The sequence below is a fragment of the Glycine soja genome, chromosome 8, assembly GCF_004193775.1.
Source record: "Glycine soja cultivar W05 chromosome 8, ASM419377v2, whole genome shotgun sequence".
NCBI lineage: Eukaryota > Viridiplantae > Streptophyta > Magnoliopsida > Fabales > Fabaceae > Glycine > Glycine soja.
In genome coordinates, this window is record NC_041009.1 from 22,027,531 (window position 1) to 22,053,705 (window position 26,175).

Below are 26,175 nucleotides of genomic sequence, written 5' to 3' on the forward strand. Positions count from 1 at the left end.
GTCATTAAATGTCACCGTTAAATAATTATGTGTACAATCATATTAACATTCATTTTTCACAACATCAACTAGTCTTTGTTCTTACATGAGAAACACATGTATTTTTTTTTATAGACATTATATTTTTAATCCCTTATATTATCATGTCAAACTAGTAGATGATATATTGAGTCAAGTGTTCACCAGCGTGGCTAATGACTATCGTGCCATCAGTACTTAAGGATGATACTTGATAATAAAGACCTATTACAGAAGAAGAATAGGAACTATTGCACTTCATATAGAAAATTGTCGTTAGGATATCGTTACCCAATTAATGCAGTTAGAGGTATACAACCTAGGGACTCAACGCAAGGAATGACATATTACACTTCATACTAAATGTTTTTGGGATTTGGTCTCTTGCTTCGTTAAACATGATCCAGTTACAAAAACCAGAATAAAAATAAAAGAATAAATAAGCTCAAAAAAATAAATAGTACACAAATACTTTTTCAAATATTTTTTTTAAAAAAAGCACACACGCACCCACAAAAGACAAAACACACGTAAATGCAATATTGAATTTAATAAAAGTTAAATAAATAAATAAATAACACACTAACACAAACACATAGTACAATTTTGTGTTTGTTATCTTTTTGTCCTTTTTTTAGATTTCTGTTTTCACTCCTTTAAAAAAAATTGTTCCGATTTGTTGGTCCAAATGTATTTTTTTTGAGAGATTAAAAAAGTTAATAAACCTAAAAGAATATATAAAACGAAGATGGGTCTGAGTTGATCAGCCCGAAATACTGCATGCACCTCACAAATTGACAAGTGCTTTTTTCCTTTTAATATTCTCTTGATTTGTTCTATTTGGGAAGAAGAAGAAGAAGAAAAAGAAAGGCCTATACTATAACACTACACTACAGTGAGGGGGCGCCGTCAACCAATGAGAAGCGAAGGCTGAGTGCCACAAAGACAACAGAACAAACCCGTTTCCCGTTTCCCGTTTCCCGTTTTCTCACTTATCCATGGGACCCACATCATCGTACGGTCTGTCTCCAAAACGTTACGCCCTGTCAACACGACACATCAATACTCTCACACTCTTGTTCAATTCTAGCTCGACAACGCATTGTACCTTAACCCTTTAACCAATCACAACTCGACAACGCATCGTACCTTAATTCCCCTTCCTTTCCCCAATTTTTGTTCTTATTCTTCTTTATTTTTTCGTTCACAATTAATTAAAGTAGCCATTATTTCCGAAGCACAAAAATAGAAAAAGGAAATTCCCATGCTATCCTATTATTAGACATCCTCCACTTGTTTTGCTTTCATGTTCCTTTTTTATTTTTCTCTTTCTCAGTCTTCGTTTGCTCAGGTGAATACCACTCACTCTCTCTACTTCCTCTTCTAGCTAGGGTTTCCTTCTTTATACAAAATACAACCTAACAAGTAACAACCTTCTTTATATGTACATATTCCTTAACCCTTGTGTTTCTCTTTTGAGCTAATTCTATTTGTGCTTTTCATAGAATTGCTAGTTACGTTGGAAAATTAAGCAAAAGAAGATGGGAAGGGGTAGGGTTCAGCTGAAACGGATCGAGAACAAAACTAGCCAGCAAGTGACGTTTTCCAAGCGTAGATCGGGACTTCTCAAGAAAGCCAACGAAATCTCTGTGCTATGTGATGCTCAAGTTGCTTTGATTATGTTCTCTACCAAAGGAAAACTTTTTGAGTATTCCTCTGAACGCAGGTTCCTACTCATTCATCATTTCTCACTTTCTTTTTCTTCTCTTATTCCTTTTCGGTTTTTATCATTTCTATCTATACATGCTTTTTTCTTGTTTTGGATCCACCTTTTATTTTTGCTTTATATATGATCAATCTGGTTATGGAAATCAATATTTATATATTATCATATATCATAACTACTAATTTAATTATTTCGAGTTTTCTTAATTTGTTTCCTTGTTTTTCTATCTGATTTGTGCTCATCTTCTTCTTCTTAATTTGGTAATTATCTGTTTATATATGTGTGTTTTTGTTTCACCTTACCCTGAAATATAGTGCTAAAGTTTCGACCAATACAATAGTAGTATTCACTTCAGTTCTACAACTTGCTGGAGTTTATTTTTAATCTTTATTACATATACACTTTTTTTTTCAACGCTAAGTTTTTTTGTTTTTAAAAAGGTCTATTTTTGGTCTGGTCACGAGTATTTCACTATCCTATGTACTTTTCTCTCATCACATATAGTTATCTCATAAGTCATAAACTCGAAATGGAAGACTTCTTTTAGTTATTACTTTTTTAAAAGTCTCTTTAAATGTTTTTTTTTTGCATTCGTAGGCATGAGAGCTTTATATGTTTGCGTCAGCTTGTGGATTTTTTTTTTTTATATATATATGTGTGTGTGAGAATATGTTTACTATAAATATCAAGTCAATCACCTTATTATTTTCTATTAATATACGATGAAATCTAACTAACAAATTAATAACACCCTAGAGCTTTGTGTCACCTTTTGGAAGGGAGTGACATTATGCCCTATACTTTGTAACCTAGTAATGTGCCTACTTTGGTCCATTGGGTAATAAGAGCTCTAATCCATGACTACTTGTAATACAATTTGTATGCAACTGTTGGAAGAGGGTGACGCAAGTTAAACGGTATCTTTTCTTTTAGGATTTTACAAAAGTAGTCACATAGTAACTGAAAAAGGCTTCTGGAGTCTGGAAGACTTATTGGATAAAATGTGAGTTATTTTAAATTTTTTACTACTTTCGTTTAAGGATAAAAAAATACATTATAATCTTTCATTGATATAACTCATTTGTAAGTAATTATGGGATTAAGTCTATTTGAAGAAAATGTTTGTATTCAAATTCTAAAAGATATATATTTACATTTAATGTTTCATAGAATCTTGAACATAATTACTCTGATAAAAAAAATCATTTGCAAGTAGTGTAACAATAGGTTTTTGTTGTGATCAGTGACATGTCTTAATCATAGAATGAAACAATTCTTCCCTTTAATATTTTTCTAAAATTAAAAACTCATGTTATTAATTATGATATTTTAATACTTAAATTTTATTTTAAAGATTAATATCCTTATTTTGATTACCCAAGACATATCATAAGAAATTAAGATTACCATGTTTCATAAATACATTTTGTGAAATTAACTTAACAAGTTTCCTTAAACTATTAATGCGTTCATGAATATTATTATCCAGCGGGTTAAAACTCAGCTGCTAAAGAACATGCATGCAAAAAAAACTGTAGAGGATTTGATAGGAGCTTAAAATTGTAATATCTGATTTGGTGGTTGCATGGTATACGAGCTTGATTTGGTTGCAAAGTATATTTGATTTGATGACTTAAGGTTAGGGTCATCAAATGATGGTGGTCTGGTGGAAAATATAATTGGGTATATATAAACAATATATGACAAAAAAAAAGTTATGGAAATACAACAGTTGTACGTGTCTATGATAGACAACTCTAAGCTCTATACTTGCATTGTTTTTATTTTGTTTGGAAGATAATGACATGAGAGATACAATGGATCCTACTCGAGAGTTCAATAATCACTTAGTAGGGAATAAAACTACCACTTATCCTTTCGTCCTTTAAATACTATATATAACAAACTGAAAACAGCAGATATTGCTTTACCCTACTTCTTACTTCTCAAATCCCCCAAAAAAAAAAAAACACTGAAATGGAATGGATATGCAAGCTTTCACTGTTTTATATATATAATACATTGCATTATGATAAATGGGGATATTAGACTATTCGAAAATAGTACAACTTGCATAATATATTGTATTAAATGCAATTATTTTAATTTTGTTGCAATTCTTCCGTGGAAGACATTCTTAAAAAAAGGTTAATTGCGTTTTCTCTTCCATGTTTAATCATTGCTACTTTCTATAAATACACTAAAAGGTTTATTTTCCCAACCACTACATTCGATCTTTTCTCTCACGATTAATTATTAGAACCTAATAACAGTTTATTAATGCACCGGATACACTTATATATATATATATAGCTTCTGTGTACATAGGGGTGTTCGTGAGCTATTTATTTGTGATTCTTTTGAATTTCACTCAATAAATTTCCAAAGTTTGTTTGTTGAAATAAACAAACTCAATAATTATTAGATAATTGTAAATTTATTTATCATATTTATTTAAAATTTTATTTCTTATTAATTGTGTATCTACTATAAACCACACATTGCTCTGTCTATATATATATATATATATATATATATAAGTGAGGTAAAGTAATATTGTATAATAACTATGCTAATCAAATCCTGATGATATACATATGTGAAATTAATTCAAACATAGGTTACATGTGTTATATTAAACATCATCTTAAATTAGAGCGCACAAATCATATATGCTAAGTTTCCTACAACCTGATGAGACCTTTGAGGGATTTGGTGAACAAGCCACCGTGTAGCCAACTAAAATTGATAGCGGTTGTTGTTATTACTCCTACAAAAACCTTTTCTTGATCATGAAGTGATAATTGATCTATATATATGTTTGGTTCTCTAGTACGAAAGACTGATTAGAAGCAATGCGGAGAACATTCTGGTTATCACAAATCAACTACATTTCCTTGAGATTTCCTAATTAATTGACTTAAATGAAGTAACAGTCAAAGCTACGTTAGTTCACATGATGTGGCTGCTACAGTAGACTTGATAATTATATTTTGTTTGTTGCTTCTCCATAGAATGAAGTATTCCCTAGAAAGGAACACAATAGCCTAATATAAATCTCCAACGAGATGGAGGTCATGCCTAATTGTTATGGGGAGCATGTCTGACTTAAAACCTTAAGTCAATATTTTTTGTATCCAATAATAACATTGACTTGGAAGCAATTGTTAGGTAAAAAGTGTTATTTTACGTTAGTTATATTTCTAATCGATGTAAAATGGTTTTAAAAAACTTGAGCCTTACAAACTCACCACCAAAAGCTCTCTCCCTCCAAACAATACCCAAACCCTATAGTGCATTGACAACTCAAAGGTGGTTATGGGAATGAAGGATGCAAACAATGCATAAACGATGCACTTTAGTTGTAGAAGCCACCCGAGGAAGTGGAGGGACTTCAGGGTCATAGTGGTGCGAAGCTTGTTAAGGGTGCGTTCCAAGTAGAAGTCTCACATCGTACGATGTTGGATAGTGTTCAATTTTCACGGCGGTTCTTGTATCATCTTAGCCTGTTCGTTTCTAATTGAAAAATCGTCTTTGAAGCTGTCGTTGTGGAAAGTGTTCAATTTTCACGACGGTTCTTGTACCGCCTTAGTCTGTTTGTTAAGGGTGCGCTCCAAGTAGAAGTCCCACATCGTACGATGTTGGATACACATGATTTTAGGGTTTTGGGTGAGACAATAAGGTTTGAAACCTTAGCTCTATCCACACCTCGGTATATGCTTGAAATCTTGATCTCACACTACTAGAAAATTGTATTTCAACGACGGTTATTTAGTGCTTTCAATGACGATTGACAAATCGTCTTTGAAGCTGTCATTGTGGAAAGTGTTCAATTTTCACGATGGTTCTTGTATTGTCTTAGTTTATTCGTTTCTAAGTCGGTTTTACAAACCGTCTTAGATAGGTTTACTTATTGTTTAAAAATGTAAAAAACATCAATATTTGACGACGGTTTTTATCTAAAAACCATCTTATAATTGTAATATTCTAAGATGATTTTACTCCAAAATCGTCTTAGAATGTTACAGTTTTAAGACGATTTTAATTTATAACCGATATTGATTTTTTTAAAAATATTTGTTTTGTTTTTATATCAAACCAAATTAAACCTACAACTTCGGTCATGCAGACCCAAACAGATCAATTATTATAATATATTACAAAATTAATTTTGGTAATGAATTTCGACTAAGCAAAACCAATTAGTAACTAAAGAAAAGTTGTGAATTAAATTTATAGGTTTCTTATTGAACAAGCGCAAGCATTCACAAGTGCATTATATTTACATGTAGAAACAAATCATAAACAAATGAACAAGTATTATTTATTGAATTCAACAATAACTTACAATGTGAAAGTTGTGAATTAAGCACAAAGCTCTAACATTCACTAACCCGAAGCTAGATAAACATGAGTTACATTGACAATATTGTAGACATACATGAAGCATATATGATAAAATTTCCACTTACATAGAAAGCAGTGACAATTTCGATAGAGTCACCCTCCACAAGCTTGAGTTGGATGGTCACTTTCCCAAACATATATCTACTCTTAGATCCAAATCTAGCAACTGCAATGTTCAAAAAAAGGTCACATGTTTAGCTAAAAAATAACAAATTTTGCAAGGCTATTAAATGAACTAATATAAGAATCAAATCTTACAAAAAAAAGTGTAAAATTAGACATAACGGGCTATTAACAAATAACATTACTAAAAATGCCACACCAAAATAGAACCTTTCAATGTTCTATCGTACATAATGGAAGTAAAACCATATTTAGGTCCTATTTAGATAAATTTTTCTATAAATACAATTTTCAAGGCAAAAATACATCACAAGAGTCCAGTTTCATCAAAATCTTGAATTACGCAATAACCACCTCTGTAATCTTATCGTTTTCCTCAAACATAAAAAAACTAAATAGTATCATAAATTGAAATATCAAAAGCTTAGATCCTCTAAGTCTATTCTAGAGAACCAACAAGGGTCAACGACAAATGACCCTTATATCACACTGATAGATTAGGATTGAAGCAGAGTATAACTATATCTATTTTTTGCACAAAACTTACCATAGTATGATCATGATAAACATAAGAGAAAACAATCTATGCACTGGATTTTACATTGTTGTCCAATTTCAAACATGTATGTATGGTAAGTTTGTTGATTTTAACAATAATTACCTTAAAAGCCATAAATATCATGATTTTTATTTAATCCTTTTCCACTATAAGTGCATAGAAATTACATTCTAAACATAAGCCTATATTGAAATAGACACTTAAATTGCCAAATAAACTCAACTAGCAAATAACATTTGAAAACTTACAACTAAAGATTTAAGGAAGCCCAAAACAACTTTGCTTTCCGCAGTCAATATACGTTCAGCTTCTTCCACCGTAGTAATGTTGGACACATTGGGTCCTATCTTCTTAATCTATGTCACTATAGTGTCTCTGCATTGCAATGCAACAAAAAAAATTCAAACAATCAACTCCAACTGAAAAATTCTAAAAGCAATTACACTTAATTGAGAGCAAAATTCGAAGATCCAAAACGTGCATTGAATTTTACTTGGTTCTTTGGGTAGTGTAGGGCTTGTGGACCCTATGAACGAAGAAGAAGACGATGGGGAAATCCTTAACATTGTACTTGTTTGCCAATTCGTTTTCGACGGTGGCGTTGACCTTGGCAAGAATGATGTCATCGGGCTTGAGCACGATGGCCGTAGTGGCATACTTCGACGCGAGGGCCTGGCAGTGGCCGCACCAGGGTGCGTAGAACTTGACCATGAAAAAGCGATTGTTCTTGATGACGATGGTGAAGTTGCACTCCTTCAAAACAACGACATCCTTGTTGTCCACCTCGGGCTCCTTGACACCTCCTCTGACGAGTGGTCGAAGCCGGTGAAGTCATCGCAGTCGCACTCGTTGTCAGCGTCCTCCTCGTCGAATTGGTGGGGATCTAGAAAATGGTCGTGTGGAGAAGTGGTGGCGACATCATTGGGTTCCTTGAGGAAGCTAAGATCTTCGTTGTTGTTGTTTTTGTTGTCGTTTTGTGGGGGGGGCGGGGCTTTATCGCAGAGAGTGAGGGAGAGGAATGAGAAGAGAGTGGCGAGAGAGAGAGAAACAAATAGCTTGGTCAAGGAGGGGGCGAGGAAGGCAAGGAAGCACGGGAGGGAGGAGAAGGCAAAGATAGTGAGTGAGCGGGGTGAGATGACACAACTAAAACATATAAAAAATTAAACCCTAATTTAAAGACGATTCTCACGAAACTCTCTTTGAATATTACAATATGAGGATGGTTTTTCTAAAACCATCGTTGTTTTGAGGTTTCAAAGACGTTTTCAGTGAAACTATTTTTGAAATGTTGGCAATAATTACAAGATTACCTCCGTTATCCAAACGACAACAATTTTTTAACAATCATCATTGACCTTGTGTCATAAAAACATGTATTTTTAGTAGTGTTATCATCTTTCCTCTCTCCATTATTGACTTTTTTATCTAGTGCTTTCTATTGGTTCTCCAATATGCGTTGAGAAATTTAGGGTTTAGTTCTTTTGATGCTGATATTCGTTACTTTGATTCTCTTATGAGGAATTTAAGGGCATAATTCTTTGATTTGGGTTCACACATCCTTTGATTCTTTGGTATTCTTCGTCAATTGCAAATTAATAGCACAAGGAAGATGAGAGTCTAGAAAGCTAATATGGAAAACTGGCATTGGAATTTGGGAATTGGAAATGAAAAATTCTATGTCAATTCTAATGTCAAAACAAGCTTTTTACATTATAACATCTACAAAATGTCAAAACAATTGGTGTGAAATATCCCTTTTAACTAATTTAAAAGATCTAAATCTAAAGTGTTATAGCGTTGTAACTTGTAAGTTATTTTGACTAACTTTTTAAATTATTTTAAAGTTTATTTGTTACACAAGTTTATATATTTAGTAGTTTTTAGTGTTTTGCGTAAACTACTTTAACTATTAACTAACTTATGAAAAAAAGTTAACGGATATGTTAGTTTTTTCTTTCTTTTACTTGTATCCTCTCTAATTTATTTGAATTATTTTTATAGTGTAACTAAATGTATTCTTTTATATTTATTAATTAATTAACTTATTAGCTAATCTTACAAAATATTTTTAGAAATTTACAAATTTTCAACTCTTGGCCAGTTTATGTGTTTCAAAGATGCTTATAATCGTTTTTGTTTTGATCTAGGGATCAAGATTTTCAGCTTGGTCAGTACTTTATCTAGGGACCAGTTTGCTTTAGTGTAGAGGTGTAGAAAACTAGAAATACCTCAAATTAATTTAAAAGGAAAAAAAATCTGCAATAAACATCTTTAGAATCTTCACAGGTTTGTAGCTAGCTATAAGCTGAACTACAGGACTAGTTCGTTGAACATACAAATACAATTAGTTGGCATGCATGGTTGTCCGTGCACTCTGACTATCGGGAGTTCTGTAGGGGAGTGTAGGTGCCAACTAAAATTAAAGTTTAGCAGCAAATATTATGATGACTATCTTCAAGAACACATGGGTCCCCTGCCCTCTAATGTTTTAAAATTAAATATGTAAAATATTAACACTTTGTTTGGTTAGAGGGAAAAAGAGAGGAAATGAAGGAAAAATTTTAAAAATTAATATGGATTTCATATTTTTATTTTTATTTTAATTTAAATGTTTTTTCTTTTTCATTCTCTTTTCTCAAACAGACCCTAAAAGTTATATTATTCAATTTTTTTATAATTAGTATAATATTATTTTTTATACATCATATTACTTGTAGGTTGTATGTAAATTGGTAGCAGGTTTTGTGTGATGTTTTTTGTTAGAAGCAAATTCCCGCAATCAAAAGTTATATATTAGATTAATCTTCAAGTCGTAGAGATTATTAGAGTGAGTTTGGTTTCTTCTAATAAAATATTTTTCTTAGGTATGACGAGATAATCAAATTCTTGTCACTATATTTAAAGAATTCAATCATTTATTACTATTGGACCTTATTTGTATTTTAGGTGTAATGTTGATGCAATAAGTTCTAACTTCTGGGAACTATATTAAAAAAATCACTATGAACTTAGAAACCTATATAATCAGCAACTATTTTTGTCACAACAAAGTCATATTGAAAAAAAGGTGAGAAATGAAATATGAAAAAGAAAGAAAAAAAATAAAAAGTAATAAAAGAAAAATAAGTTAACTTATAAGTTATTTTTTATGAAATTATTTAAAATTTATTTTTATCATTAATAATTAAATATATCTTTTACGTTATTTTATATTTATCAACTAACTTATTAGTTAATTTTATCAAATATTTTCTTAGTTTTTTTCTAAAAGAAATTACTTTTTTAAATCTTTTTGTAACAGATTCGTATTAGTTAAATTTGCATTCATTCCTATATTAATCCAGCAAGCCTTACAGTCCAAGCTTAAGCAAATGCTATATATAGGCCATCAAAATCTTCTTGTGATGAATTTGGTGACAGGTGGTGAATCTAAATAATTTATCGGGGAGTAACATGTTAATCAATGTTTTTCATTAACACCCAATGGTAAATTTACTATGGTTTGTAGTTGAAATTTTGTATGTATTACTTCGATCGAAGAGCTACTTATTGAAAGTACAAAAGTATATATATTCAGCTAAGCATAGACTGATTAACCAATTAACTATTTTTCTAAATTACATGCCTGTTTGATGTAATTTTTTATGAATGTGTGTAATTCTCCTCTCCAATGTCCCCAACATTTTAGTGTACTTCATAGAGAAAAATAAAATTACGAGTTTTCAGGTTTTTCTATTGGTTATATAGTTTTTCGTTTTGACTTGTGTAACAGCATGGAAGACGTCCTGGAACGTTACGAGAGATATACACATACAGCACTTACTGGAGCTAATAACAATGAATCACAGGTAATTCATGATCTTATATATATATATATATATATATAGGTAAGTGGTATCCAAGGAAAGAAAATAAAATAGGTTCTGAAAATATCCCAATTGGTCTAATAGCCATGTGTCGTTGTCATTATACACATGAATGGAAGTGAATATGAATATACTTCTTTCCATGTAAGTCACTTCAGTAGTAACTGAAGATCATTTGACGTTGTAGGGAAATTGGTCTTTCGAATATATCAAGCTCACCGCCAAAGTTGAAGTCTTGGACAGGAACGTAAGGTACGTACTTTATTTAGATTTCATGGGTAACATGTACACTTGGCACCACCCCACACACTAACAATTAGTTTGGCCATCCTTGCTTTCTTCTCTTTCATGAAATTGGTAGTTAATAAGAACGCCATTTGAAAGTAATATACATTTTCCAAAGGTCAATTCAGTTTTCATAGCCCAACAAATATAGTGCTAACATAAAAATAATATGGAAGGAAGAGGGCTAGTAATACACTTTGTTTTTTCTTTTATAGGCCAATGTTTATGATTAGTTTTTTTTATTAGCGGATAGAATTCAAATCTATAATTTTTTTTTCAATAAGTCAATCTTACACCTTCATTAATAATTATATATGTTTGTAACACATTTTTTTTAATATACTTTCTATTATTAGTTAAAATTTATTAAAAATTATAATTTTTTGTTAAATTTTAACTAATAATAAAAAAATATGTTTAAAATAGTGTGTACATATCACTTCTCTCAAAGCCCAGATCTATTTACTAAATAGAGATTTCATAAACTGTTGGGTCAGACACTTGACAAACCTAGTAACGTTACGTGATTATATGCTTCAAAATTAACAATATACTGGAAAAGAATGATGTAGTTTATATAATCTTCAATACAGGAATTTCTTGGGAAATGATCTGGATCCCTTGAGTTTGAAAGAGCTTCAGAGTTTGGAGCAGCAGCTTGACACAGCTCTGAAGCGCATCCGAACAAGAAAGGTGAAGTGTGCTAACTTCTTCATTAGTTTACAAGAAATAATTAAGAAGATTGAAACAACAGAAGAGAATAAATTTAATCTTAAAATTAAAGAATTAACATTACCACATATGATCACTCTTGTTTTTTTTTCTTCCAATTTTGAACTGACTGATCAATTTGATTTTTGCAGAATCAAGTTATGAATGAATCCATCTCAGACCTGCATAAAAGGGTAAGATGTCTGTGTTGTAATTGTGGGTTAAGGCCTTAAGGGTGATATATTGAATATTGGCTAGACTGCATGGCTTGTAAAATGATATGTTCTTAGGGACATTGAATATATCACAGAAATAATCTCTAATAACAGAATGTCTAATGATTTACATGTTTGTAACTGAATTTCATGAGCAGAAACAAGGACATGATAAAGAAAATTCATAAACAATTTACTATAATTTGAATTGTCCCCCAAGAAGGAAGCATATGGCTAGTATGAAGCTACCCGAAGTAATCTTAGATATAATTGTTAGTAGAGTTTTTTGAAATTATATTTCTCTTCTTAAATGACATTACCGAAAGCAATGTTAAATGTTTTTACTTGGTTTCTTCTTTGACTTTATGGTTGGTAGGTTGTGTTAAATTAATTTTCTGCTTCTGAAGGGAAATTAATTAGTTTTCTACTGACTGCTAGAAGGTTTGTACATAAAAACATTTGGGATTTATAAAGATAAATTTTTGTTGTGCATATGACATGACAGGCAAGGACATTACAAGAGCAAAACAGCAAGCTAGCAAAGGTTGCTAGAAGCCATATATTACTCTTGTAACATTTCAATCTAAAGCTTCTAGACAAAAAGTACAAAGAAAAAGTAATTAATTTTTTCATTACATTTTATGACTAGATGAAGGAGAAAGCGAAAACAGTGACTGAAGGTCCACATACTGGCCCAGAAACTCTAGGCCCAAATTCATCGACCCTTAACTTAACTTCTCCACAGCTACCACCACCACCACAAAGACTGGTTCCTTCTCTAACTCTCTGGTACTTTTCTTGCCTCTCTCTTCTAAGCAGATACTACAGCGAAGGAGCATCTTTCATTGTCAAACCTTATGTTTTACATTCTAGCTACAAGGGCAGGGGAATTTTTTTTATTTTTTTTCACAGGCATAATACCTTTGGGCAAATATTAGTATTGCAAGTATGCATGTAAGTTTAAACTTTATACAAGTACCAAGTTAAAATGATAATATAATAAACAAGTTTGATTTTATGATATTTTATGGTCCAAATGTCAATTATAGATTCCTAATTTTCTAATACCTGGATTTCTTCCATGTTGTCATAAGCTTCGAAAATGGTTTTTCAGTAACAAATTTAATAAATTAACATGGAAAAAAATGCATACAATATATGATATTAGTTCATTTGATTCATTAAGTATATTTGGTTTCTGATCGTATCCCGAACAAGTTTTTCTTGAAAAAATATTAGCCAAATTGATTTCATTAAGTACATTATTATTTGAGATGATAAAAGTGTCTAAATGATGCAGTGAGACATTCCAAGGAAGAGCATTGGTGGAAGAAACGGGAAAGGCTCAAACAGTCCCTAGTGGCAATTCTCTCATCCCACCATGGATGCTTCATATCTGACTAGTTAGGCTGGCATGATTCTGCCAAGTATGTGACATGTGATATTATGACAAAGGCTCAACTATATATATATGTTATTAGAATAGCCAATTATATGCCGAGCTTAATAACTGCTCAAACTTCTCGCATGAACTGTGCCCTTCACTTTGAAATCAATGGTATTAAGCAGTTATTTTGACAAATGGCACGTGATGGATGGTGCTAGTTAAATTGGAAGTCATCAAAGAAAACATTTAGCCCACAAAAAAGACACTACGTGATGTGTACCACCACTACCAAGAGTTTTTCCCTACAAAGCTCACTTTTTTTCCTCCGGGTTAGGCACATTTATTAAACCTAGTTTGGATAAAGATGAATGAAAAAGATTGAAATGAAACGTAACTTTTACCTAGTGATTACGTAGATTATAATTTGAAAAGGTTTTAACAGGCTCGAAGCCGCCGCATGTATGATATTTTGGATTGTGGCCTCTTCGTGGCTACGTTTTTTCTGGTTGCTGCTGGCACAACTTGTGCGGCAGCAATCGTGTTAATGAAATGATGTTTTGTTTGCCTTCCAAAAACAAAAGGATTTCATTCGTATTCATTTTTCTTTCTTGTAAAAAAAATAGTTAAATACAAGAGGTAAACTAAAAAAAAAGTTTTGGGAACCCAAAACAATAAAAGAATTGCACCTATGAAAAATCTAATTGACCATATTACAATTTTTTCCTCATTAATGTTAAGATTTACCAATCTCTCCATTAAAATTGATAATTCAAACTATTATATTAAATTAATAATGAGAAAAAAGGTAAATCCCGCCAGAAAGACAGATCAAAGGCAACCCGAAATTTTGCAAGGATGTAATGCTTTTGAGGCTGAATTGTAGGAGAGCCAAGAAGGGTTGCAAGTTGCAATTGGCTTGGAAACTTGGTTACTGAAAGCTTAAAGTTGATAATGGTTAGTGCTCTAAAAAGCAGTGTACATCATGAATGTGCGGATAACCTTTCAACAAGGAGAATTATTTTGTCTTGGGTTTGGAAAGATACAAAGCAGAAACTCATCTACAGTAGCCATGCACAAGATAGAAATAGCTAATCAACATAACTAAAGAGTCTCGTTAAATCAAGAGCTTATTCAGAATGTTTGGGATGTTCCCCTTACAAGAGTTAGTTATCTGTTGATTTGATATGGACAAATTCATTGTCTACGTAGCAAGTGATTTCTTGCTTGTGTCAATCGCGTGATTGGTTCTGTTCAAATAATGACGATGTTCCACTTATGAATACATGTATCATACAACATGAATATACATAAATAATTACCAATACTAACTTTATGTGCTTAGTCAGATTTTACTGTTCATCTCCTCCTTTTGTTCTAGAGCTCCACCAGCAAGCATATACTCTCTGCCATGAAGTTATTGCCACAACATCAGCATTTCATTCGTTGAGAAAATAACAAAGCAAAAATGTGAAATAAACATGAAAGGGGAAACAACTGCATCATAATAGGTGCCAGCATTTACTTAAAAAAAACATTTAATAGGAAGCCTCAACTAAATACAAGAATATGTCTAGTTTTACCATCAAATTTTATGCTCTTCCACCAACCCTGACAATTGATTTTCATACCAACGATGAATTATAAATTGTTGACTAATAATCTTTGCCTCATCCCAATAAAGTTAATGATACTCTAATTGAGTTGCAGTTTATTTAAAAATCATAAACAACATGCATATACCTGAGTCTTCCACAAAGGCGCACCAAAGCATCTGATCCAGTTCTATATGCAATATCCTCAACCTTAGCAGCGTTAGATAAAGTCATACTGTCTGCAAGTACAAACTCACATAACTCCTTTAACGAACAAGCGTCAGTCAACACAGCTGAATGGCCACCACCAGCAGCTAGTTTCCTAACCTCCCCAACACACCTGTGATTTAGAAACTTTAACATAAAAGCCTATGTGATCAAGAAGAAGTCTCTTTAAGTTACTAATACATACCAGTCAACTGGTGATGGATACCAAGCATATGTACATTTCTCATTGGCTGCCTGACCATAATTATTGTAACCCCATCCATGAATTCGACCATCACTCATAGAGATAAGAGTGTGAGAATGCCCACATGCAACAAGTTGCACACCTTTAGGAACAACTAAAACTGGAATGTTTCGGAAAAATGTCTGAGAGTCATTAGCAACACAAGAGAATAATCCAGTTTGGGGGCCAAGCCCTAGCTGCCCAGACTGACCACCACCCCAGGTATAAAGTGCTCCTCCCTGAGTTAAAGCACATGTGTGTACACCACCACACGCCACATCCTTTATGAAAATACCATCAAGGGTAACCACCCGCCTTGGCAGTAACTCTTTATCCCCATACTGGAGTGAAGAATGCCCAAGCTGGCCCATATTTCCTAGCCCCCATGTGTAGCTGCCAGATTCAAGGACAAATATAACAAGTGACAAAGTATTATCAGAAGTAGTTAAATTTATTAACTAATTATTGATAATACTGCTTATGGATCCCTGATAATACATAAAACCAGAAGAAAATCTTTATAAGGTCTGGAAAGATACATGTAAGTATGAAGTACCCATAAATCGAATAAGCAAAAGGAACTAAACGGAGATTGAGATCTTCCGCGAAATGCGAATATACACATACACCAGGTAGAAGAGATGATAGGGGAAAGGAAGGCACCTAAAAGTTCTGAAAAAAATCATCAAGATAAAGTTTACTAATATAGAATTGGACTGCAAAAGAATTTTTTTAAATATTTAGAATAGTACACATCTAGCTTTTAATACCTCCCCCCTACCTCCCAACCACAAGTACCCTCATTAAATCCTAGGTTCACTGTTGACATGCAAGATTGGAAGGAGCAAGATTAATGAAGAACCACCATAAAACAGTCAAATATCACAATAGTAAGTCCTAATAGCAGTACCATTAAGGGAGGCTTAAAAGTTACAATTTGACTGTGTTAAGCAAAGTAATGGTCCTTGCCAAGGTTATGATTTGGAGTAGAACACATGATACCACCTAAGAAAAGGTGTAGGAACTTGAGATCTCCGTCTCAAGGATAAAACGAAATATTAACTCCAGCCCCATAACATGTGAATACTCCTTCCATGAATATTACTAGCAATTGCTACTTCAGGGTGGGGGCCTCACTGTAAACACATTACTCCTATTTATGAATTATGATGCATGCACATATGTTATACAGCAACAGCAAACAACAATGAAAGCCTTGTCCCACTAGGTCTTTAATGGAGTTATGCCTATTAAAAAACATAGCAAAAATCACGATTGCAAGTCAATAGAATGACAAACCTTGCCACACATTTTCAAACAGAACCTACATAAAACTAAGGACACTCAAAATATAATATAACACGGTTGGCTTCAGGTATGTATTACTATAGTAAACTAAAGTTTTTTTTTTTTATGTATAACCAAGCCAAGGGAATAGAAACTTGCATAATAGATGCAGCATTTCCATTGCATCTTGTCTCCTGAAGTGAGATTCCCTAATGTGTCATGCGGAAAACCACAATTCTCATGCTTAAATTTATAACTATCTCCATCTAGTAAGTCCTTCAAATCACTTACACCTCGCCCTTATCAGAAATGGCTGCTGTGTGGTACTCCCCGCATGACACTTTGGCAATCTTCACAAGTTCTGGGGCTTCATCAAGGAATTTAGCATAAGAACTTATAATATGAGCCCCCTGTAGTCCTTCACAAGTAACACCTCGGCCAAGTTGACCACATTCATTGTAGCCTGGTTTATGAAAACAGTGAGATAACCCTCATTAGTAGGTGGCGTGAAACCCACTTTGTAAGTGCTAAAGTTTACTTCCCTAGATTAAATGCTGTGTAAATTTATAAATCTTCATCCATGTCAATCAATAAAGGCAATCATTGACATAAAATTTACAAATCATATATAAATGATATAATAGAAAGAAAACTGCAAATAAAGATTGAAATTACTGAGTTACCCCAAGCTTGTAGTAGGCCTTCATCAGACAAAGCAACCACATGGACAGCTCCACAAGACACTTCACGAATAATCTGCAAGTGTAATCATATAAAAGATGGGAACATAGGAAGTAAGACAAAACAGACAGCAAATTGTAAAAGAATCCTATTCCATCATTTAAAAATTGTATCCCCATAAAAAAGGAAGAGAAACTATAAATTTTACTTTGCATTTAAGAAAATGAAATTAAACTCTAGAAGAATGGATTCACTCATATATCACAATTCGCAGCAAGGCTACAAAGAAATTAGGCAAAAGGAAATGTTACGAAATAATTACATTCACAGAAGCAATTGCATTGACCAAAGGAATAGATTTTGTTCATAGTGAAAAGACATTGAGCATATACACTAAGTTTAGAAGAAAGATATAAACTATATAACAGATGTTCAAAAAGAAAAACCTAAAATCATAGTTAGGCATGGCAATAAATCGTGAGTAACAAATATGCAAGAGAAAAAGTATCTAGTATGCATCCAATCAACAGTCAGATGTGATGGCATGGTTGCCTCTCAGGAAAAAAAAAGGCAAATGAGAAAATGGAGCTTGGAAAGAGTTCATTCTAAGTATACTTTTCCTTCGTCTTTTTCACTCCTCTCCATCTTGTCATGGACAAATAGAAGTAGGTACTTAGGTCTATTTACATCTAAATAAGACAAATAATAATAAAATAAAAACAATCAAATAAATGACACGTCATTTGTTCAAGTCATGATGAATATACATGCAAATATGTGAGTACGTGCTTAAACAAATATACTTACTGTATTAGGTTTGAAGGCCCCCCAGAACAACCTTGGAAGATTCGATCCCTGGAATACAAACATATGTTTAAGAAGAAAAAGATGAAGAGAGTTTTTACATATTAAGAACATTGTATTAACCCTTTAAAAGGTAATACCTGATTTTGCCCCCACACCCAGAGCCTTCTCGTGGAGATGGAACCATCATTTTCACGAGGTTCAGCAATGCAAGCAGAGCAATGTGCTCCACAGGATACAGATTTTACAAACTCTGACTCTAATTGCTTTACTTTTTCTGGATGTTTCCTTCGCTCTTCAGTTCCATCACCCAATTGACCAAAGTCATTAGCCCCTAACATATGGGATATGTGCATAAGTCTTAGACACTTAGCACTTTTATTTTTCCTAAATCCTAAGCACGTGTAATATACGCCATTAATAATAACAAACAAACAACTAGAATTGTATACCTCTATAGTACAAATAATGCACTACAAATTTATTTATTGAGTATCCCTGAGTGCCTAAAATAAAACAGTCCTTGAATGAATGAACAATGAGTAAAACACAAAAGAGAGTAAAAAGTCCAAACCCCAAGTGAAGAGTGAGCCATCAGAGGCTATCGCAGCCGTGTGCTCGCGACCACAGGCAACATCCAACCAACATGCATTGGTGCCAGCCGGACATCCAAACAGCTCAGGAGGAAGCTGTTTGGGAATCCTCAACTGATCCTCTTTCCCCTTTCTACCTGTCTGCCCTGATTGATTGTACCCCCACACATAAATGGCACTCTTCCTTGGAACACTCACGGGCCGAATAGTCCCAAAAATTGCATCAATATCCATACTTTGTTCACCTTTAACATACAAAAACCAATAAAGTGCAATTTGTAACAAACAACAAATACATGGAAACAAAGGGCAGTCATTAATCAACCCCCCACCCCGAATAACATTTTTAAACCAACGAACTCACTTTGATTCTACTTTCTATATCATTATCATAGTTTCTATAAAATTGGGGGCGAAATAGCAGCAAATAGAACTCTCTCTCTCTCTCTCTCTCTCCTTTTGAAAAATCGTAATTAGGATAAGAATATGAAATTAACTAAAAAGGGGAATGATTGAAACGAAGAAAGCTGAAATTAGGGAAATGGCGTGAGAAGGAAAAGGGAGAGGATAGGGTTGGAAATCAATTGCAATTGTAAGGATAATTGAATGAGAGAGAGATACCTGAAAAGGAATGGGTGGACTGGAAAATGAGAAGGAAAGAAAGAATGAAGAATGGTTAACGCACGCTCGCAAATGAAGAAGAACGGTAGACTCAGAGGCAGTGGCGGGTACCAAACGCTTTACGGTTATTCTTTCTTTTTTAGGAGACTTTCTCAGTTATTCAACACCCAAATGAAAAAATGAAGTTAAAAATAATTACATAAAATCTATAATAAAAATAAAAATTGCATGCATATGAAGATCAAATAATATTATCAAGTGTGTAAATCAATTGTGATTTTGAGTTTGAATATATTTAATTACATTAAATATTTAAATAAAATTTTGCCTCTTAAAATAATCTTGTTTGATTTGAATAAAATTATTTTTTTAGAGAATATTTTTGGACTACTATAAAAACAAATCAAATAATATATATATAAATGAAAAAGATTCTAGAGATTCTAGTGAATAAAAGTAGAAAATCTTTAATAAAAAAATCGTTTATATTTATTTAAGTACAAGTTTTTTCCCATTCAACCACGTGCAATGCAAGAATCTGACTGACTTAGCGTTATTTTATGATAGAGTATTTTGCTTGCTTATAAAGCAAGATTTCTTCTATTAATGAACTTAATATTCTTTATTTGACTTGTTAGGTTTCTTAGTCTCTAGTTAATTAATCACTCGAACAGTTTTAAAATGTTATATTTTCTGCCCAATATATAGAAGTATGATTCTAGTATATGCTCCTTTTTTTTGTGTAAAAAAATAAAGCATTTGTTCCTTTTTATTTTGTGATAGTAGTTGTGGTGCTAAGTACTAACCCCTCTTTATCTATGCGCTCCCACACCCACTGACCCACCTTCAATAATGAATGCACAAAACTGTCCTAATTCACCATTTGATTTTGAAATGTGTGCCCAATGGTATATGCTGCAACATGTTTTCATCTTTTCTTTTCACCAAACGGGGAATTGCGTAAACGAAACAAAAACAGGACAAGCTTAGCTATTAAGATTGGAGAGAAGTAGACTGAATATGTTTTTGGGAAGTTGCAAGTGTCACGAATTGGAACAATGTTTCTCAAATGTTTTGGAGACACAAATTCATGTCGGAGACAGTATCCAACAGTAATAGAAGAGCTGTGCCGTCATTTTTTCTCTGCCCGATCTTAGGAAGTCAACCACCAACTTCGATCTACGGAGGAGGAGAATTTACTATAGTATATAAAGGTTGTCTCCAACATAACGGTTCTTCTGATAATATGGACCATTCTTTTGAATCACAACATGCAGCCAAAACTCGCAGGTTTCAGCCATAGCGTTCATGGAGCACGTTTTATGTCAAAGCCAAAACCAGTTAGAGTTAGATGCTTTTGGAGGTAATTTTTTAGTTTGAGGTTACTGCATTGAATTTTTGTCTATTAAACTAAATTAATATATTAATAATTAATATTTATTGATAAAAAAATAATAGTTATTGCAGCTTAGACGTATTTTTTATGTAATCTGGTGGGCTAAAATCAAGAATTTTAGCTTTTTGTGTCAGTGTGTACTACATTTTAAAATGTTTAACACTTTTACTCAATGATTATAATATTAGGAAGTAAAAAGATTTAGAATTATTTAAATAGCATGGGAAAGATGAGATATTATTTGTGGTTGTGTCTGAAGTCTGAACAAACAACCTGAAACGACGATTTTCCTACACGTTTAGAAAACAAAATAAGACAGAACATTTTTTTTTTGGTTATTAACAAATTTGAATAAAATAAATATTAATAAACAAAAACAAAAGATGCTAGTTTGTTATTCCTGTTCTAATCTCTGACTCTAATTGCAATTCCTGTGGTGAGCCGCGGCAAAGCTTTTGAGTTTAGAGCCTCTCCTCTCTGTTTATCCTTCCAGGTATTCTTACTTGGTCCCACTGCAAATTGGTTGGTTCTTAACTATGCTCACCTTTCCTCTTGATTTTGGCTCAAAGTTTGCTTTTTTGTTTTCTCTTTTCAAACTTGATCTTTTTTTTAAAAAAATAATTGTGTTTTGAATTGTTGTTGGATTGTTTCTGAACAACTTGATCACGGGATTCATTTGGGGCAAAAGTTTCCGATATTTCCCAGCATCTTCTTTCCTGTTGCAAATTAATAACTTGTTCAACAAAGATTGAGATTTTAGGGGGAAAAGTTAGATGCTAGGTGCTTACAATACTTTAGGTATTTGTATTGATGTTCTCCGATTAGAATTGAAGTTTTATTTCAGTAATATATATTGATCTATGCAAAATTTCACTGTGAATTATCAAGATGCAATTCTAATCAGATTGAGGAACAGTACTAAAAGCAATTAAGAAATTGAATCTTTGTTTTGTCTCAGATTCTGTTGTCTTGGTATTTTACACAATCAAATTAGAAGAAAAATGACTTTGGAAAGATCTCAGATATATTAGTTCAGCCATAAGTTATGAACAAGAGTGTACCTGTATGAAATTTGGGATCATAGTTGAAAAGGAAAAATAGAACTGTCTGGGGACATAAGGAGAACATACGACTGATGAGTTTTTTTTACCCTTAAAAATAAATGGTAATAGGTTAAGAGCATTCTTCCTCCTTCTCATAGCTATCATACATTATGTTAACTTTTTTTTAGCAAAAAAGGAACAAGGGCCTGAGGAGGTAGAGGCTGACATCCCTGGCAAACCCGACCCTTACTTCCCAAAGGATCCGGCTCAAATAGGAAAAAATATGTTTTAAGTCTATATACTTCCATGAAATCTTATTTTAGTCCTTAGAGTTTCATATCATCTAATTTCTTCATTGTATTTTACAAAAAAAATATTTTTAGTACCACTTCACATACGGTGTTGACTTCATTTTCTACTTGACAAATAGGCTATGTTATCTACATATCATGATAATTCATGGAAATAGTGATAAAAAAAAATAATATGAGAAGAAGACACAAAAACAAATTTACAATAACTTTTGAAGAATGCCAATGAAAACAAAGACAAAAATAAAACTCTTAAAACTTACATTGGATGTGTTTGGGGGAGACATACTAATAACTTCTCTTAAAAAATAATTTTCTATGTCATTTTGATCATATTTTTTAAAAAAGAAATACACTATGTTTGTCACATCAAACCAAAGTCAACATTGTTTGTGAGAATCCTATGAGAAAGAATTAAAATAATTTTTTTGTAAAATACAATAGAATAATATAAAATTTTGAAAACTAAAAACAAGATTTCAAGAAAGGATAACAACTAAAAATATATTTTTCCACTCAAATATATATATATATATATATATATATATATATATATATATATATATGTTGTAAAGATATTGCAGATACAGCAGGATCATGAGGGGGACTTCTGAAAAGAAACTTGTGAGAATTGATGTTAGTGCTGATACTGTATGCCCATGGTGCTTTGTAGTTTGAACATAAGGGCATTGTTGATGTTGGCAAAAATAATATAGACAAGGCCATAGCTGCTTCCAGGGATAAATGCAATTTTGAGGTCTAAATCCAATACTCTCCTCTTCTCTCTGTTTTTTTGTGTGTATCATGGGACAAAATATGTTGGACATTCCTGTGTTAATATTATTAATTTTAAAAATAATTTCATTATTAAAAGCTTTAAATAATAGTAAATTTTTATAAAGAACTAAGTGAAAAAAAAGCAAGAAACAAATAATATATTATAACATTTTAATATATAATTATAATAATGTATACTATTTTATTATATATAATAATAATAATAATAATTTCTTAGACAATTTTCATATATATTATTTTACAGTATATAATATTACAAATATTTTTAGTTATTTTGTGAAATATATGCTTTAATGTACATGATTTTAAAAAAAAAAAAAATTAAGCATACTCAAATATGATTTAATTTACTATTAATATGAAAATTATTATTTAAAATAGTATCAAAATTATATAATTAGGGTCTATGCATTTAAATGACTATGGGTGAACTTAATTGAAAATTATATTTCATAAATAAGTTAACTTAGAGATCATGTTTATTTATTTATTTTACATAAAATTCAATCTTAAAACTCATTCATGCATATAAAATGGTTTCCTATTAATCTTGTTTAATATGATTCCATAATATTTTAATACGTGTAATCGTTAAATTTTATTGATATTCATTGTGTAACTTCAATCTGATATTAAAATAATCTAAAAGATGATTAAATTTTTTTTATCATTGAACAAAAAGTTATTTTAGAAAACATAATTTAAAATTGAAAAATATTGTTAATTTTATCATACCATAAATTTTGTAACATATATTTTTACATATAGCTATTTTTATATAAAAGTGAAGCCAATAATATTTATTATTTAATTATTACATTTATAGTTTTTTTAAAATTATTTTATAAAATAAATTTTACAATAAAAATAATGTAAAAATTCTTATATTTATATTAACTATTAGCCTTCTATCATTAATTTTCATTTATCTCATTAGTTCTAATTTAAATAATTAATATTGAATATAACTATTAATAATTTTATTTTTAATTATATATATATATATATATCTAATTTTTATATTTTTTATTTTCATATTATATTATATTATTTTATAACTTTAAAGCCATGAATTTAATTTATTATTTTTTCAGAAATATATTTTAAAGTAGTTAATTATAAAAATAAATAAATTTGTATATAAATAATAATATTAAATTAGTGTAAACTTTTAAATTTATTTTATTCAATAATTTTTCTTTCATATTAATTAAATATGTAAAATTAAATATTACAAATAATTTAAATTATTATTAATATTAAAAATTATTAATTTTATTAAAATATATCAACGACTGATCAATAAACTAATACAATAACTCAAAACATAAAATGTTTTTCTTTCTCTAAATCACAAATTTTAGTGACATAAGAGCATAATATTTAAAAAGTTCAGTTTTTATATATTATAAATAGATTTGCTTAATAAAAAAAAAGTGAATACATACAACGTAGTCATGTTGTAGAACTTAATAATTGAAATCTGAAGGAAGCTACTCGGAAGTTATCTATGCCCACCTCAACTCCCATATTGAATGCACAAAAGCTGTCCCAATTGACCATTTGAATTTGATATGTGCCCAATTGATGCACGGAAGCAATCTGGTGGAAGAAAAGGAGTAGAGGTGATTTTTTTGGTAAATTACAGGTAATCAAGGAGTGGAGCAATGTTTCTGAAATGTTTTGGCTGCACAAGTTCATCTCAGAGAAAGTATCCAACAATAATAGAAGAGTTGTGCCATCAATTTTCTCTGGCCGATGTTTGGAAATCAACCAACAACTTTGATAAAAACAGATTAATAGGATGTGATGGAATTAGTGAAGTATATAAGGGTTGTCTCCAACATAATGATCGTTCTGATTATACAGTCACATTTAAGCGATTTATTGCAGAACGTTGTTATCCACCACTGGACGACCTGTTCAAGAATGAAATAGAATTGCTCTGCCAGATACGTCACCCTAATTGTGTCTCTCTTATAGGATTCTGCAGCCACAAAAATGAGAGAATTAGTGTGTATGAGTACATGTCCAATGGATCTCTAGATCGATACCTTGAAGGATCTATAGATCGACATTTACAAGGTGGGGATATGGAAGCACTGTCATGGAAGAAAAGGCTAGAGATATGCATAGGGGCAGCTCGTGGATTACACTACCTTCACGCTGGAGCCAAGCGCACCATCTTTCACCGTGACATTAAACCCAGCAACATTCTTTTGGATCACAACATGGAGCCAAAACTTGCAGGTTTCATCTTTAGCATAAAAGGACCACATTCTATGTCAAAGCCAAAACCAATTCAAGCTTATGTTGCTGGTAAATTTTTATTTTTTACTTTATGAGCTTACTGTGATGAACTTCTGTCAGTTAAACTAAGCTAATACATTACATTCACTTATAGGTACTTCAGGCTTCACGGCTAGGGAGCATATTATTGATGGTACCGTCACAGATAAATGTGATGTTTACTCATTTGGTGGGGTTCTACTAGAAGTTTTGTGGGGAAGGAAATATGTAATATCGCCATTTGAAAAAGAATTTCTGGAGAAACCTATTGAGGAGAAAATTGATCTGAATATCAGAGGAAAAATTGCACCTGATTGTTGGAAAGTCTTTTCAGATATCACACAAAGATGCTTGAAATTGGAAGCAGATGAGCGACCAACAATGGGTGAAGTAGAGGTGGAACTTGAGCATGCTCTGTCCTTACAGGATCAAGCAGATATAGTAAACACCAATGGTGATTATACCTTATTGTCCAAAACCTTTATTCCCCTGGGATCATTTTGATCCCTGTTTGTTTCTAGCATTTTTTTTTTTTTTACTTTACCAGAAGCTGACATTGTGAGTCAAAACAGTCACAGACTCACAAGTGAACTTTTGCAGTGATTAAATTTAATTGAGATACTTGTATCTTTTATTCTGATCTGTTTCTAGCATTTTGATTTTATCAGAAACTCTAGTCTTTTTTTTTTTTGAAAGGAAAAAACTCTCGTTTAATAATCTTGTTATAAATTTTTGGTCTTCCTTTTCTTAGACACCCTCACTATATAACTAGACAGTAGACAGATATATAGAGCACAATCATATAGACGAGTTATGTTAGTGAAGGTTTAATAAAACATTTAGAGGTTTAGATGATTGCTGTGTGACATTCTACCTCAACAATAAAGTATTTATTTGATAAACCCATCGTTAGTGGTATCTTACGTTATCAAGATGGGACTTTAGTTGGAACTTGAAATCCATTCTGATTTCTAAACTTGGCATTGCAATAGGTTCAGCTAGTTTCTTGAAT

The 26,175-nt window shown here is 31.8% G+C and overlaps 3 protein-coding genes across 12 annotated transcripts; 2 read left to right on the plus strand and 1 right to left on the minus strand.

The window, feature by feature from the left end:
* Positions 1 to 1,273: 1,273 nt before the first annotated feature.
* LOC114422746 (truncated transcription factor CAULIFLOWER A-like) lies at positions 1,274 to 13,520 on the plus strand. 3 transcript variants are annotated; one of them, XM_028389251.1, is made up of 9 exons: positions 1,274 to 1,369; positions 1,524 to 1,744; positions 10,606 to 10,681; positions 10,887 to 10,951; positions 11,578 to 11,677; positions 11,848 to 11,889; positions 12,416 to 12,454; positions 12,560 to 12,699; positions 13,211 to 13,520. In XM_028389251.1, the coding sequence occupies exons 2-9, from the start codon at positions 1,560 to 1,562 to the stop codon at positions 13,308 to 13,310; spliced, it is 747 nt and encodes a 248-aa protein (XP_028245052.1). In that variant the 5' UTR covers positions 1,274 to 1,369; positions 1,524 to 1,559; the 3' UTR covers positions 13,311 to 13,520. The 3 variants fall into 3 exon arrangements, with proteins under 3 accessions (XP_028245052.1, XP_028245054.1, XP_028245053.1); XM_028389252.1 differs by having other exon boundaries at positions 1,365 to 1,443; XM_028389253.1 differs by lacking the exon at positions 12,416 to 12,454.
* An 858-nt stretch (positions 13,521 to 14,378) lies between these two features.
* LOC114422747 (ultraviolet-B receptor UVR8-like) lies at positions 14,379 to 19,470 on the minus strand. Of its 3 annotated transcripts, none has more exons than XM_028389256.1 (9): positions 19,327 to 19,470; positions 18,687 to 18,950; positions 18,253 to 18,446; positions 18,116 to 18,163; positions 17,311 to 17,383; positions 16,919 to 17,090; positions 15,302 to 15,733; positions 15,038 to 15,211; positions 14,379 to 14,700 (listed from the first exon to the last, which is right to left on the minus strand). In XM_028389256.1, exons 2-9 carry the CDS (start codon positions 18,937 to 18,939, stop codon positions 14,640 to 14,642), a joined length of 1,407 nt encoding a protein of 468 aa, XP_028245057.1. In that variant the 5' UTR covers positions 18,940 to 18,950; positions 19,327 to 19,470; the 3' UTR covers positions 14,379 to 14,639. The 3 variants fall into 3 exon arrangements, with proteins under 3 accessions (XP_028245057.1, XP_028245055.1, XP_028245056.1); XM_028389254.1 differs by having other exon boundaries at positions 15,038 to 15,229; XM_028389255.1 differs by lacking the exon at positions 19,327 to 19,470 and adding an exon at positions 19,070 to 19,297 and having other exon boundaries at positions 15,038 to 15,229.
* An 800-nt stretch (positions 19,471 to 20,270) lies between these two features.
* Positions 20,271 to 25,803, plus strand: LOC114422748 (receptor-like protein kinase ANXUR2). Of its 6 annotated transcripts, none has more exons than XM_028389259.1 (4): positions 20,271 to 20,689; positions 22,652 to 22,833; positions 24,523 to 25,193; positions 25,279 to 25,803. In XM_028389259.1, the coding sequence occupies exons 3-4, from the start codon at positions 24,542 to 24,544 to the stop codon at positions 25,665 to 25,667; spliced, it is 1,041 nt and encodes a 346-aa protein (XP_028245060.1). In that variant the 5' UTR covers positions 20,271 to 20,689; positions 22,652 to 22,833; positions 24,523 to 24,541; the 3' UTR covers positions 25,668 to 25,803. The 6 variants fall into 6 exon arrangements, with proteins under 6 accessions (XP_028245060.1, XP_028245064.1, XP_028245059.1 ...); XM_028389258.1 differs by lacking the exon at positions 20,271 to 20,689 and adding an exon at positions 20,875 to 21,215; XM_028389260.1 differs by lacking the exon at positions 20,271 to 20,689 and adding an exon at positions 20,875 to 21,215 and having other exon boundaries at positions 22,661 to 22,833.
* Positions 25,804 to 26,175: the final 372 nt, after the last annotated feature.